This window comes from Heterodontus francisci, chromosome 9 (assembly GCF_036365525.1).
Source record: "Heterodontus francisci isolate sHetFra1 chromosome 9, sHetFra1.hap1, whole genome shotgun sequence".
NCBI lineage: Eukaryota > Metazoa > Chordata > Chondrichthyes > Heterodontiformes > Heterodontidae > Heterodontus > Heterodontus francisci.
This window is the reverse complement of record NC_090379.1, coordinates 68,715,087-68,730,145: the sequence shown is the minus strand read 5'-3', so window position 1 is coordinate 68,730,145 and position 15,059 is coordinate 68,715,087. Positions and strand designations below refer to the sequence as shown.

The window sequence follows — 15,059 nt, the reverse complement described above, 5'->3', positions numbered from 1 at the left end:
TTTCCAGTCTTTGCCCTTATCCTCATGTATCAAGTACTTTATACCTATTGGACAGGAGCAGTGTCTGCTGGACTTCTTTCATTACCTCTCCTTCCCTTATCCAGCTGACTGACAATTACACTCTCTCTTTCCTGCACTTTCCTCAGGTGTGGTACTATACCCTGAAGTAAATTAGCCAAAAATTCCTCCTCCTCCCTATGTGCTGGAGTCTCTCTAGCTCAGGCTCTGAGCTGGGGTGTTTCAAGTCAGAGATGTTCCTTGCAGCTGTGGCAGTCTGGGATAGTGTTTTTGTACACAAACTCCCGTGTACTATAATTCCGACACACTGCCTGCACTGCCAATGACTTAATTAATTGTTCATCTGTAGTTTATTTCTTGAACTAATTTATCACTGAGGTCTGGATTTATTAAATAATTGGATTTAACTTGATGTTAAAAAAGTTAATTAGTTACTGTGATTAATTATGTAGCTATTTATCAGTTATTAGTGTCTTTAAATGCAGTTAGAATTTAATCACTTGATTCATTTTCCTTTGACTTACACTTGCTTGCACTATTAAATCTTTACTAAGTGAAGTTTAATGCTAACCACTAAAGATAATAAACACACAAAGAGATATAGAATCATAGAATGGTTAAAGCACAGGAGGTGGTTATTTGGCCCATTGTGTCTGTGCTGGCTCTCTGCAAGAGCAAATTAGCTAGTCCCACTCCCCAGGTCTGTCCCCATAGCCCTGGAAGGTTTTTTTCTCTTCAGGTGCTTACCTAATTCCCTTTTGAAAGCCACAATTGAATCTACCTTTAAAACATTCTTAGGCAATGCATTCCCAATCTTAACTACTCGTTGCTTAAAAAGGTTTTTCCTCATGTCTCATGTTGCTTCTATTGCCATTCACTTTATATAGATGTCCTCTGGTTCACGACCCTTCCGCCAATGGGAAGTTTCTCTATCTGCTCTGTCCGGACCCCTCGTGAATTTGAACACCTCTATCAAATCTCTGCTCAACCTCCTCTTCCCCTAGGAGAACAGTCACAGCTTCCCCAATCTATCCACGTAGCTGGTTCCAGGGATGAGGGACCTCATTCTCGTAAGTCTTTTCTGCACCTTCACTACCTTCATGAAGTGTGGTGCCGAGAATTGAACACAATACTCTAATTGAGACAAAACCAATGTTTTATAAAGGTTCATCATAACTTCCTTGCTTTTATATTCAATGTCTCCATTTATAAAACGCAGAACCCCATATGCCTTTTTAGCCTCTTGCTCAACCTGCCCTGCCACCTTCAACAATTTGTGCACATATACCCCCAGGTCTCCCTGTTCCTCAAACCTCTTTAGAATTGCAGCCTTTATTTTATCATCTTGTTCTTCCTACCAAAATGTATCACTTTACACTTCTCTGCATTAAATTTTATCAGTCACAAGTCTGGCCATTCCAGCAGCCAGACTATATCCTCTTGAAGTCCATCACTATCCTCCTCACAGTTCACAATATTTCCAAGTTCTGGGTCATCTTCAAAGTTTGAAATTGTGCCCTGTACATCCAAGTGTAGATCATTAACATAGATCAAGAAAAGCAATGGTCCTAGTACTGATCCCTGGGGAACCCCACCTCCAGTCCGAAAAACAACTATTCATCACTAATCTCCATTTCCTGTCACTCAGATACTTTGTATCCATGCTGCTATGTCCCTTTTATTCCATGAGCTTCAACTTTGCTGGCAAGCCTAATATGTGGCATTTAGTCAAATGCCTTTTGGAAATCCATGTACACCATATCAACCGCATTACCCTCATCAACCTACTCTATTACCTTATCAAAAAACTCAAGAAAGTTAGTTAAACACGATTTGCCTTTAACAAATCTGTGCTGGCTTTCTTTAATTAATCCACACTTGTCCAAGTCACTGTTCATTTTGTCCCAGATCATAGCCATAGAGTCATACAGCACAGGAACAGGCCCTTCGGCCCATCATGTCTGTGCTGGCCATCAAGCACCCACCTATTCTAATCCAATTTTCCAGCACTTGGCCGGTAGCCTTGTATGCTATGGCTTTTCAAGTGCTCATCTAAATACTTCTTGAATGTTCCTGCCTCTACCATCTCTTTTAAACCTAAGAGTTAGAACAGGGCCAATCAAGGATAGTAGTGGGAAGTTGTGTGCGGAATCAGAGGAGATAGGGGAAGCGTTAAATGAATATTTTTCGTCAGTATTTACAGTAGAGAAAGAAAATGTTGCCGAGGAGATTACTGAGATACAGCCTACTAGGCTAGATGGGATTGAGATTCACAAGGAGGAGGTGTTAGCAATTTTGGAAAGAGTGAAAATAGATAAGTCCCCTGGGCCAGATGGGATTTATCCTAGGATTCTCTGGGAAGCCAGGGAGGAGATTGCAGAGCCGTTGTTGTTGATCTTTAAGTCGTCATTGTCGACAGGAGTAGTGCCGGAGGACTGGAGGATAGCAAATGTTGTCCCCTTGTTCAAGAAGGGGAGTAGAGACAGCCCTGGTAATTATAGACCTGTGAGCCTTACTTCGGTTGTGGGTAAAATGTTGGAAAAGGTTATAAGAGACAGGATTTATAATCATCTTGAAAAGAATAAGTTCATTTGCGATAGTCAGCACGGTTTTGTGAAAGGTAGGTCGTGCCTCACAAACCTTATTGAGTTTTTCGAGAAGGTGACCAAACAGGTGGATGAGGGTAAAGCCGTGGATGTGGTGTATATGGATTTCAGTAAGGCGTTTGATAAGGTTCCCCACGGTAGGCTATTGCAGAAAATACGCAAGTATGGGGTTGAAGGTGATTTAGAGCTTTGGATCAGAAATTGGCTAGCTGAAAGAAGACAGAGGGTGGTGGTTGATGGCAAATGTTCATCCTGGAGTTTAGTTACTAGTGGTGTACCGCAAGGTTCTGTTTTGGGGCCACTGCTGTTTGTCATTTTTATAAACGACCTGGATGAGGGTGTAGAAGGGTGGGTTAGTAAATTTGCGGATGACACGAAGGTCGGTGGAGTTGTGGATAGTGTCGAAGGGTGTTGTAGGGTACAGAGGGACATAGATAGGCTGCAGAGCTGGGCTGAGAGATGGCAAATGGAGTTTAATGCGGAGAAGTGTGAGGTGATTCACTTTGGAAGGAGTAACAGCAATGCAGAGTACTGGGCTAATGGGAAGATTCTTGGTAGTGTAGATGAGCAGAGAGATCTTGGTATCCAGGTACATAAATCCCTGAAAGTTGCTACCCAGGTTAATAGGGCTGTTAAGAAGGCATATGGTGTGTTAGCCTTTATTAGTAGGGGGATCGAGTTTCAGAGCCACGGGGTCATGATGCAGCTGTACAAAACTCTGGTGAGGCCGCACCTGGAGTATTGCGTGCAGTTCTGGTCACCGCATTATAGGAAGGATGTCGAAGCTTTGGAAAGGGTGCAGAGGAGATTTACTAGGATGTTGCCTGGTATGGAAGGAAGGTCTTACGAGGAAAGGCTGAGGGACTTGGGGTTGTTTTCGTTAGAGAGAAGGAGGAGGAGAGGTGACTTAATAGAGACATACAAGATAATCAGAGGGTTAGATAGGGTGGATAGTGAGAGTCTTTTTCCTCGGATGAGGATGGCAAACACGAGGGGACATAGCTTTAAGTTGAGGGGTGAAAGATATAGGACAGATGTCAGAGGTAGTTTCTTTACGCAGAGAGTAGTAGGGGCGTGGAACGCCCTGCCTGCAACAGTAGTAGACTCGCCAACTTTAAGGGCATTTAAGTGGTCATTGGATAGACATATGGATGTAAATGGAATAGTGTAGGTCAGATGATCGGCGCAACATCGAGGGCCGAAGGGCCTGTACTGCGCTGTAATATTCTAATTCTAATTCTAATTCTAATTCTTCAGGCAGTGTGTTCCAGATTCCAACCACCCTCTGGGTGAATTTTTTTTCCCTCAAATCCCCTCTAAACCTCCTGCCCCTTACTTTAAATCTATGCCCCCTAGTTATTGACCCTTCCGCTAAGGGAAAAAGTTTCTTCCTATCTAATCTATCAATGCCCCTCATAATTTTGTATACCTCAATCATGTCCCCCCCCTCAGCCTTCTCTGCTCTAAGGAAAACAACCCTAGCCTTTTCAATCTCCCTTCATAGCTGAAATGCTCCAGCCCAGGCAACATCCTGGTGAATCTCCTCTGCACCCTCTCCAGTGCAATCACATCCTTCCTATAGTGTGGTGCCCAGAACTGTACACAGTACTCCAGCTGTGACCTAACCAGCGTTTTCAAGCAGTTTCTAAAAGCATTCCCACCACTGAGGTTAAACTGACTGACCTGTAGTTGCCGGGATTATCCTTACACCCTTTTTTTAAACAAGGGTATAATATTATTTGCAAGATTATGGCCAGTGCCTTTGCAATTTCCTACCCTACTTCAGTCATAATCCTCAGATGCATCCCACCCTGTCCTGGTGACTTATCAACTTTAAGTAGAGCCAGCCTTTCTAATATTTCCTCTTTATCTATTTTTATCCCACCCCCAGTGTCTCAACTTCCTCCTCTTTCATTATGACTTCAGCAGCATCTTCTTCCTTGGTAAAGACAGATACAATGTACTCATTTAGTACCTCAGCCATACCCTTTGCCTCCACATGTAAATCCCCTTTTTGGTCTCTAATTGGTCTCACCCTGCCTCTTACAATTCTTTTATGAATTATATGTCAAAAGATGACTTTAGATTTTCCTCTTATGTTAGCTGCCAGTCTCCTCTCACACTCTTTCTTTGCCTCTCATTTCCTGTTTCACTTTCCCTCTAAACGTCCTATATTCAGCTTGGTTTCACTTGTATTATGAACCTGGCATCTGCCATCCGCACCCTTTTTCTGCTTCATCTTACTCTCTATCACTTTCGTCATTCAGGGAGCTCTAGTTTTGCTTACCCTAATTTTCCCCCTTGTCGGAATGTACCTTGCCTGTACCCAGAATCACAGAATTGTTACAGCGCAGAAGGAGGCCAGTCAGCCCATTGTGTCTGCACCATCTCTCCAAATGAGCAATTCACTTAGTGCTACTCCCCTGCCTTCTCCCCGTAACCCTGCACATTCTTACATTTCATATAACAGTCTAATTCCCTTTTGAATGCTTCAATTGCACCTGCTTCCACCGCACTCAGGCAGCGCATTCCAGACCTTAACCACTCGCTACATGAAAAAGATTTTCATGTCGCTTTTGCTTCTCTTACCCAATTCTTTAAATCTGTGCCCTCTCGTTCTCAATCCTTTCACGAGTGAGAACAGTTTCTCTCAAGCTACTCTGGCAGACCCCTCATGATTTCAATACCTCTATCAAATCACCTCTCAGCCTTCTCTTCGCCAAGGAAAACAGTCCTAACTTCTCCAATCTGTCTTCATAACTGAAGTTCTGCAGCCCTGGAACCATTCATTTAAAAAAGGGGGTAGAGAGAAAACAGGGAATTATAGACCAGTTAGCCTGACATCAGTAATGGGGAAAATGCTAGAATCCATTATAAAAGATGTTAGAGCAGAGCACTTGGAAAACAGTGACAGGATCGGACAAAGGGAAATCATGCTTGACAAATCTACTGGAATTTTTTTGAGGATGTAACTAGTAGAATAGATAAGGGAGAACTAGTGGATGTGGTGTTTTTGGACTTTTAGAAGGCTTTCGATAAGGTCCCACATCAGAGATTAGCATGCAAAATTAAAGCACATGGGATTGGGGGTAAGGTACCGACATGGATAGAGAACTGGTTGGCAGACAGGAAACAAAGAGTAGGAATAAACGGGTCTTTTTCTGAGTGGCAGGCAGTGACTAGTGGGGTACCGCAGGGATCAGTGCTAGGACCCCGGCTAGTCACAATATATATTAATGATATAGATGAGGGAATTAAATGTAATATATCCAAGTTTGCAGACGACACAAAGCTGGGTGGGAGTGTGAGCTGTGAGGAGGAGGCAGAGAAGCTCCAGTGTGATTTGGACAGTTTGAGTGAGTAGGCAAATACATGGCAGATGCAGTATAATGTGGATAAATGTGAGGTTATCCACTTTGGTGGCAAAAACAGAAAGGCAGATTACTATCTGAACGGCGATAGATTCAGCGAGACCTCGGTGTCCTTGTGCACCAGTCGCTGAAAGTAAGCATGCAGGTGCAGCAGGCAGTTAAGAAGGCAAATGGTATGTTGGCCTTCATAGCGAGAGGAATTGAGTACAGCAGCAAGGGTGTCTTGCTGCAATTATACAAGGCCTTGGTGAGACCACATCTGGAGTACTGTGTGCAGTTTTGGTCTCCTTATCTGAGGAAAACGTTCCTGCATTGGAAGGAGTGCAAGTGAAGGTTCACCAGACTGATTCCCGGGATGGCAGGACTGAGGTATGAAGAGAGATTGGGTCGATTAGGCTTGTATTCACTAGAGTTTAGAAGAATGAGAGGGGATCTCATAGAAACCTACAAAATTCTAATAGGACTAGACAGACTAGATGCAGGAAGGATGTTCCTAATGGCGGGGGAGTCCAGGACCAGGGGTCACAGTCTGATAAGGGATAAGCCATTTAGGACTGAGATGAGGAGGGATTTCTTCACCCAGAGAGTGGTGAACCTGTGGAATTCTCTACCACGGAAAGCAGTTGAGGCCAAATCATTAAACATATTCAAGAAGAGTTAGATATAGTTCTTTGAGATAAAGGGATCAAGGGATACGGGGAGGAAGCGGGAATAGGGTACTGAGTTTGGATGATCAGCCATGATCGTATTGAATGGTGGTGCAGGCTCGAAGGGCCGAACGGCCTACTCCTGCTCCTATTTTTCTATGTTTCTATTCTTGTGAATCTTTTCTGTACCCTCACATCTTTCCGAAAGTGCAGCACCCAGAACTGTACGCAGTACTTCAGCTGAGGCTGAACCTGTGTCTTATATAAGTTCAACATAACTTCCTTGCTCTTGTACTCTATGCCCCTATTAATAAAGCCCAGGACACTGTCTGCTTTATTGACTGCTCTCTCAACCTGTCCTACCACCTTCAATGACTTATGCACATATACACTCAGATCCCACTGCTCCTGTGCCTTTGTTAGAATTATACCCTTTATTCTATATGGTCTCTCCATGTTCTTCCTAGCAAAATGAATCACTTCACATTTCTCTGCATTGAACTTCATCTGCCACCTGTCTGTCCATTCCGCCAACCTGTCTATGTCCTTTTGAAGTTCTACATTATCCTCCTCACAGTTCACAATGCTTCCAAGTTTCGTATCATCTGCAAACTTTGAAATTGTGCTGTGTACACCAAGGTCTAGGTCATTAATATATATCAGAAAAAGCAAGGGTCCCAACACTGATCCCTGGGGAACTCCACTACAAACCTTTCTCCAGCCCGAAAAACATCCATTAACCACTACTACCCTTTGTTTCATACCCATGTTGCTACCGTCCCTTTTATTCCATAAGCTACAAGTTTGATCACAAGTCTGTTGTGTGGCACTGTATCAAATGCCTTTTGAAAGTCCAAGTACACCACATCAACAGCATTGCCCTCATCAACCCTCCCTGTTACCTCCTCAAAAAACGCCAGCAAGTTAGTTAAACATGATTTTCCCTTAAGAAATCCATGCTGGCTTTCCTTAATTAACTTGCATTTGTCCATATGACTATCAATTTTGTCCCAAATTATGTTTTCTAGAACTGTTCCCACCACCGAAGTTGAACTGACTGGCCTATAATTGCTGGGCTTATCCTTACACCCTTTTTTGAACAAGGGTGTAACGTTTGCAATTTTCCAGTCCTCTGGCACCACCCCCCCCGAGTCTAAGGAGGACTGAAAAATTACGGCCAGTGCCTCTGTGCTTTCCACCCTCACATCCCTCAGTATCCTTGGATGCATCTCATCTGGTGATGGTGCTTGATCCACTTTAAGTACAGACAGCCTATCTAATACTTTCTCTTTATCAAGTTTAAACCCCTCTAGTGTCTGTCTTACCTCCTCTTTCAACATTGCCTGGGCTGCATCTTCTTCCTTGGTAAAGACAGATGCAAAGTATTCATTCAATACCTCAGCTATGCCCTCTGCCTCCATGTGTAAATCCCCTTTCTGGTCCCTAATCGGCCCCACTCCTCCTTTTACTACCCTTTTACTATTTCTATGCCTATAGAATACTTTGACATTTCCTTTAATGCTAGCTGCCAGTCTCTTTTCATGCTCTCTCTTTGCTTCCCCTATTTGCTTTTTCACTTCCCCTCTGGACCTCCTATATTCAGCCTGGTTCTCAATAGTATATTCTACCGGGCATCTGTCATAAGCATACTTTTTCTTCCTTATCTTAATCTCTACCTCTTTTGTCATCCAGGGAGCTCTGGGTTTGTTTGCCCTACTTTTCCTCTCCGAGGCAACATACCTCAACTGTGCCTGAACTATCGCTTCTGTGAAGGTAGCCCATTGTTCATCTACTGGTTTCCCTGCCAGCTTTTGACTCCAATTTATTCTCCCCAGCTCCATTCTTACCCCAATGAAATTGGCCTTCCCCTAGTTAATTATTCTTATCCTGGATTGCTCGTTGTCCTTTTCCTTAGTCAGCCTAAACCTTATGTTACAATGATCACTATCCCCTAAATACTCTCCTACTGATACTTGATCCACTTGGCGCACCTCATTCCCAAGAGGTCTAGCAGTGCCTCCTTTCTCGTTGGACTAGCAACATACTGTTGTAGAAAATTTTCCTGAACACACTCTAGGAACTCTTGCCCCTCACTGCCCTTTACACTACTATTATCGCAGTCTATGTTTGGATAATTAAAGTCCCCCATTATAACTATCCTATAAGTTTTGTAATTTCCTTGCAAATTTGTTCCTCCAAGTCCTTCCCACTATCTGGTGGCCTCTTGACAACACCAAGCAATGTAACCGCACCTTTTTTGTTCCTTAGCCAAAAGGCCTTTTGAAAGTCCATGTACACCACATGAACAGCATTGTCCTCATCAACCCTCTCTGTTACCTCCTCAAAAAACTCCAGCAAGTTAATTCAACATAATTTTCCCTTAAGAAATCCATGCTGGCTTTCCTTAATTAACTCGCATTTGTCTACATGACTATTGATTTTGTCCTGAATTATTTTGTCCCTCTGGGACATCCTTTTTCTCCAGCACTGCAATGCTCTCCTTAATCAATACTGCCACCCCACCCCCTTTTTTCCCCTTCCTATCTTTCCTGAACACCTTGTATCCAGGAATATTTAACACCCAGTCTTGCCCTTCTTTGAGCCAGGTCTCTGTGATTGCCACATCATCATATTTCCACATGACAATCTGCACCTGTACCTCACCACTCTTATTAACCACACTCCGTGTATTCACATACATGCACATTAACCCTGATTCAGACTTTATTACTTTCTCCCTTACTCTGACCCCACCTAATAACTTGCTATTTCCCTGCTCTTGTGCTATCTATCTCCCCCAGTATTCTGTGTACCTTGGTATTCTCTCTGATACTTGCTCCTGGTTCCCACACCCCTGACAAGTTACCAGTTTTGCTTCCCTCCAATCTGAGCTTCCTCTCAGGTTCCCATCCGCCTGACAATTTAGTTTGAACCCTCCCCAACAGCACTAGCAAATCTCCCTGCGAGGATATTCGTCCCAGTCCTGCTCAGGTGCAACCCATCCATCTTGTACAGGTCCCATCTGCCCCAGAACCGGTTCCAATGTCTCAGAAATCTCCCTCCTACACCAGTTCTCCAGCCGCGTGTTCAATCGCTCAATTCTCCTATTCCTTTGCTCACTGGCATATGGGACTGGGAGTAATCCTGAGATTACTGCTTTTTAATCTCCTTCCTAGCTCCCTAAAATCTGCTTTCAGGACCTCATCCCCCTACTTACCTATGTCATTGGTACCAACGTGGACCACGACCTCTGGCTGTTCACCCTCCCCCAGAAGAATGTCCGACAGCCGCTCCGTGACATCCTTGACCTTGGCACCAGGGAGGCAACACACCATCCTGGAGTCTCATATACTGCTGCAGAAATGCATATCTGTTCCCCTAACTAACGAATCCCCTATCACTACTGCTCTTCCACTCTTCTTCCTTCCCTCCTGTGCAGCTGAGCCACCTGTGGTGCCACAAACTTGGCTCTGACTGCACTCCCCTGAGGAACCATCACCTTCACCAGTATCCAAAATGGAAATCGATTAGCGAGTGAGGTCATATCAGGGGACTCCCGCTCTGCCTGCCTGGTTCTCTTAGAGTACCTGGTGGTCACCCATTTCCTATCTGCCTGCATGCTCCTAACCTGCGGTGTGACCACCTCCCTAAATGTGCTATCCACGTAGCCCTCCACCTCGCGAAAGCACAACAGTGCCTCTAGCCACTGCTCGAGTTCCGAAACCCAGAGCTCCAGCTTCTGCAGCCGGTGACACTTCCTGCAGATGTGTCTGTCTAAGACACATGGTGCATCCATGACTTCCTACATGCCACAGGCTGTACATTCCACTCAGCAGAGCTGCCCTGCCATACCTTAACTTTACAGACTATTAAACTCAACTCACTTAGCACATTTATACATAGCTTAGGCTATTTTGCCGCAGTTTCATTGAATAGCTTCTAAAAGCAAAGAGTGTCAGAAATATTTTAGCTAGTTACAAAATTAAAAACAGCTGGGAAACATTCAGCATTCAGGCAGCATCTGTGGAGTGAGTTAACATTTCAGGTCTGATGAAAGGTTGTCAACCGTAAACACTGGCCTGGATATTAACTGGGACAAGTTACATAAGCCAGGGGGTGGTGGGGCGGTGGTGGAGATGCAGAATTTCGGACAGGAAACCCAGTGGTCAGTGTTCCTCACCCTGATGTCAGCCTGACTGACAGGCTTGGTTTCCAGATGAGCAGAGAGGTCTCCAGAGCGGACCTGGGTTGGTGGGGGCCAATCCTTGTGCAGCGCAGGGAGGGAGGGGCGCGCCAAACCCTGAACTGGGGTGGTGGTGGTGGTCCAATTCCCAACACTGGGGCTGGTGGAGAACCTGATCCCGAGGGTCTTTGTGTGCAAGTGGGGCTTGGCGTAGCACTCCTGCTCCTTCTGGCTCACAAGCAATGCTGTACTTCTCTGCGTAGCTGTCCTCACCTCCCTTCAGGTGCTGGGTTTCTCAAGATCTGCAAAGCAGGTTAAATTGAGGCTGTTAGTCTCCTTAGAATATTTAAATTTCCAATGCCCCTCGTGGGAAGGGGTTGGTGGCCTGCCCGTTGTTCCAACTTCTTTAAATCCAGAATTGAGCTGCTTGGAGGCAGGTTTCAGATTTTAAAAATTTTAACATCTGACTCCATCTCAACCCTCCTATTTTTGGGCATTAAAATTTAGCTCATTAACTCTGTTTCTCTCTCCACAGACACTGCCCGATTACTGAGTGTTCTCCAGCATTTCCTGTTTTTGTTTCCATTTTCCAGCATCTGTAATATTTTGTTTATATTTTAGTTAGCTATGATTTTGACTGAACTCCAATAGATGCACAGGCAAGACATGAACCTGGTGGGTAGGAATACCTATGTAATTTCAAATAATATAACCAGTAGGAATTAAAGTGCTACTAAGCTAAGTGGTCTCCCTACCCATTACTTGAATATTTTTAAGGCAGAGGTAGATAGATTCTTGATAAGCAAAGGGGTGAAAGGTTATCAGGGGTAGGTGGAAATGTGGAGTAATCAGTTCAGGCATGACCTTATTGAATGGTGGAGCAGGCTCAAGGGGTCGAGTGGCCTACTCCTGCTCCTAATTCATATGTTAGTAAGTTCGTATTGCTTTGCAGGCTTTTCAAAAGGAACTCATTCAACTGGTTTACCTGTTTCATTCTTTCATGAACTGCTTCAAACTGATGACCGTTCTGACGAAAAGTCAGCAACCTAAAATGTTAATTCTGTTTCTCTCTCCACAGCTGCCAGACCTGTCAAGTATTTCCAGCATTTTCTGTATTTTTTTTCAGATTTCCAGCAGGTGATTTTGTACTTTGAGTATAAATTTGTTTGGTAATTCAATCGGATAGGTAAGATTCTGATTTGACTGATATTAATAATCAATGAAGCAATGTGGGGTATGTAGTGAAAATCTTCCACAAAAACCCAGAAATCTAAATTTTTTTTATTTTTATTTTCTAAATCTAAAATCTATACATGTAGTATTTTCCGATAGAAAGATTATACGAATTTTTTTATACTCCTAAATTCTGTTCAAACTGTGCTTCTCACCTCAAATTTCATCTTGTGCCCTGGATTATACCTTGCCAGCACAAGCTGGTGTCCACGCTGCCACTTGAAGAACAGTCTTCGGGTGTTCTTGTCAGACAAACAAGCTTTATGATCCCGCATGAGGTCTCTACTAAGGAATTTACAATGATTGCCTGAATGTATAGTTGCATATAACAGAAAAGGATCATCTTCAGAACTAGATCAAGAGAAAGAAGAAATCATTAATCAACAGATGCAAATATACACACAAGTAACTTTGCAATGGCAACTCCTGTATATTAAAATGCAATTAAGACAGAAATTTAGTTGGTTCTTCAACTTCTCGTCAATTTTCGTTCCCCATGTCATGTGATTTTGTGCAAATTTCTGCTCTCCCTGAAATATACCAAAAACCACTAAATTTAAGACACTAATTTGAACTCTTAGAGGCACTGTATGCAACAATCTAGTTTTATAGAAATTATACACAAAAATAAAATAGCTGCATATGACTGTCATGGCTCAGGATTTTGTGGTCATTTTATTCACTCAAAAAGGATTTAGACATAAGAGATTTTAATATGCATCTGGACAAAAGCTTGCCTGAAAAGAGATGGATTACCTAGTCAGTCCCATCACTGGGTTGGCCATCAATTAGCAGATGAGAGGGGATTTAAATACAGGATGGGCAGTTGTTTTGCACACATCCCAAATAGTGGCAAAATATATCCCAAATATCAGAAATGTCCAGTCATTCAGGAGGCATTTAGCACCTTGGTATTACAAATTTATTTGATTCTTGCAATTCTTTGAAGCAAGGCTTTTTAAAATTGGAAACACCCAAGGTCAGCCAGATAGCATAGAGATATAGCTAAGGCAGCTGAAAGGGAGTAAAGTAGCAGAAGAGCTGTGAAGGAGAAATAATCTTCAGGAAAGATTTCAGAATAAATCTATATTTCTCCATTAAAACAGTTCCCCTGCACCTCCATGTGGACTAATGTAATTGTGTTCTTCATCATTGAATGATGCACAAACAGAAGTTGAACTGTTTGCACCAAGCAACTTTGATCATACTTAGTGTTCCATAAGTTTCATGGAAAAAGCAGAGTATAAAACGAACCAAACAAGTCACCTAGCGTTAACTTGATCTGCCTTTGGAGAGATTAAAGGTGTACATGTGTTTAAGACATGAAGATCCAGTCTAGATCACATGGATTATGGTAACACTTGTGGGACTCACTACAACACCTAGCAGATACAAGGCAGTTGGAGTCAAATGTAAAAAAGTAGGTAACCATACAGCTTAAGAGTGTGACAGACATCACTAAACCTGATCAGCAAACCCAAATTTGTCACAACATAGTATAAATTATAAGAATAAAAAACCTGAGTAGCGATATATAAAAAACATTTGCAATTTTATCTCCCTTTCTTGCATTATCCATTATCTGAGGGAGAGGCAATTAACAACTATTAGTGGACCAAGATCTTTTGGGCCTCCTTATCTCGAGAGACAATGGATACGCGCCTGGAGGTGGTCAGTGGTTTGTGAAGCAGCGCCTGGAGTGGCTATAAAGGCCAATTCTGGAGTGACAGGCTCTTCCACAGGTGCTGCAGAGAAATTTGTTTGTTGGGGCTGTTGCACAGTTGGCTCTCCCCTTGCGCCTCTGTCTTTTTTCCTGCCAACTACTAAGTCTCTTCGACTCGCCACAATTTAGCCCTGTCTTTATGGCTGCCCGCCAGCTCTGGCGAATGCTGGCAACTGACTCCCACGACTTGTGATCAATGTCACACGATTTCATGTCGCGTTTGCAGACGTCTTTATAACGGAGACATGGACGGCCGGTGGGTCTGATACCAGTGGCGAGCTCGCTGTACAATGTGTCTTTGGGGATCCTGCCATCTTCCATGCGGCTCACATGGCCAAGCCATCTCAAGCGCCGCTGACTCAGTAGTGTGTATAAGCTGGGGGTGTTGGCCGCTTCAAGGACTTCTGTGTTGGAGATATAGTCCTGCCACCTGATGCCAAGTATTCTCCGAAGGCAGCGAAGATGGAATGAATTGAGACGTCGCTCTTGGCTGGCATACGTTGTCCAGGCCTCGCTGCCGTAGAGCAAGGTACTGAGGACACAGGCCTGATACACTCGGACTTTTGTGTTCCGTGTCAGTGCGCCATTTTCCCACACTCTCTTGGCCAGTCTGGACATAGCAGTGGAAGCCTTACCCATGCGCTTGTTGATTTCTGCATCTAGAGACAGGTTACTGGTGATAGTTGAGCCTAGGTAGGTGAACTCTTGAACCACTTCCAGAGCGTGGTCGCCAATATTGATGGATGGAGCATTTCTGACATCCTGCCCCATGATGTTCGTTTTCTTGAGGCTGATGGTTAGGCCAAATTCATTGCAGGCAGACGCAAACCTGTCGATGAGACTCTGCAGGCATTCTTCAGTGTGAGATGTTAAAGCAGCATCGTCAGCAAAGAGGAGTTCTCTGATGAGGACTTTCCGTACTTTGGACTTCGCTCTTAGACGGGCAAGGTTGAACAACCTGCCCCCTGATCTTGTGTGGAGGAAAATTCCTTCTTCAGAGGATTTGAACGCATGTGAAAGCAGCAGGGAGAAGAAAATCCCAAAAAGTGTGGGTGCGAGAACACAGCCCTGTTTCACACCACTCAGGATAGGAAAGGGCTCTGATGAGGAGCCACCATGTTGAATTGTGCCTTTCATATTGTCATGGAATGAGGTGATGATACTTAGTAGCTTTGGTGGACATCCGATCTTTTCTAGTAGTCTGAAGAGACCACATCTGCTGACGAGGTCAAAGGCTTTGGTGAGATCAATGAAAGCAATGTAGAGGGGCATCTGTTG

At 43.8% G+C, this 15,059-nt stretch overlaps 1 protein-coding gene across 2 annotated transcripts in view; it reads right to left on the bottom strand.

Annotated features, from left to right (window-relative positions):
• prorp (protein only RNase P catalytic subunit) overlaps nt 1–15,059 on the bottom strand; it is a 120,194-nt gene that overhangs the window by 283 nt on the left and 104,852 nt on the right. The window contains exons 6-7 of one of the 2 annotated variants that reach the window (XR_010975713.1): nt 12,214–12,409; nt 10,823–11,127 (exon numbers count right to left, since the gene is read on the bottom strand). Coding sequence is in view for 1 of the 2 variants with exons in the window: in XM_068039268.1 (XP_067895369.1) it covers nt 12,214–12,409 (196 nt within the window). In the remaining variant the exon portion in view is untranslated. The remainder of the gene's footprint in view (nt 1–10,822; nt 11,128–12,213; nt 12,410–15,059) is intronic. The other variant, XM_068039268.1, reaches the window with a different exon arrangement.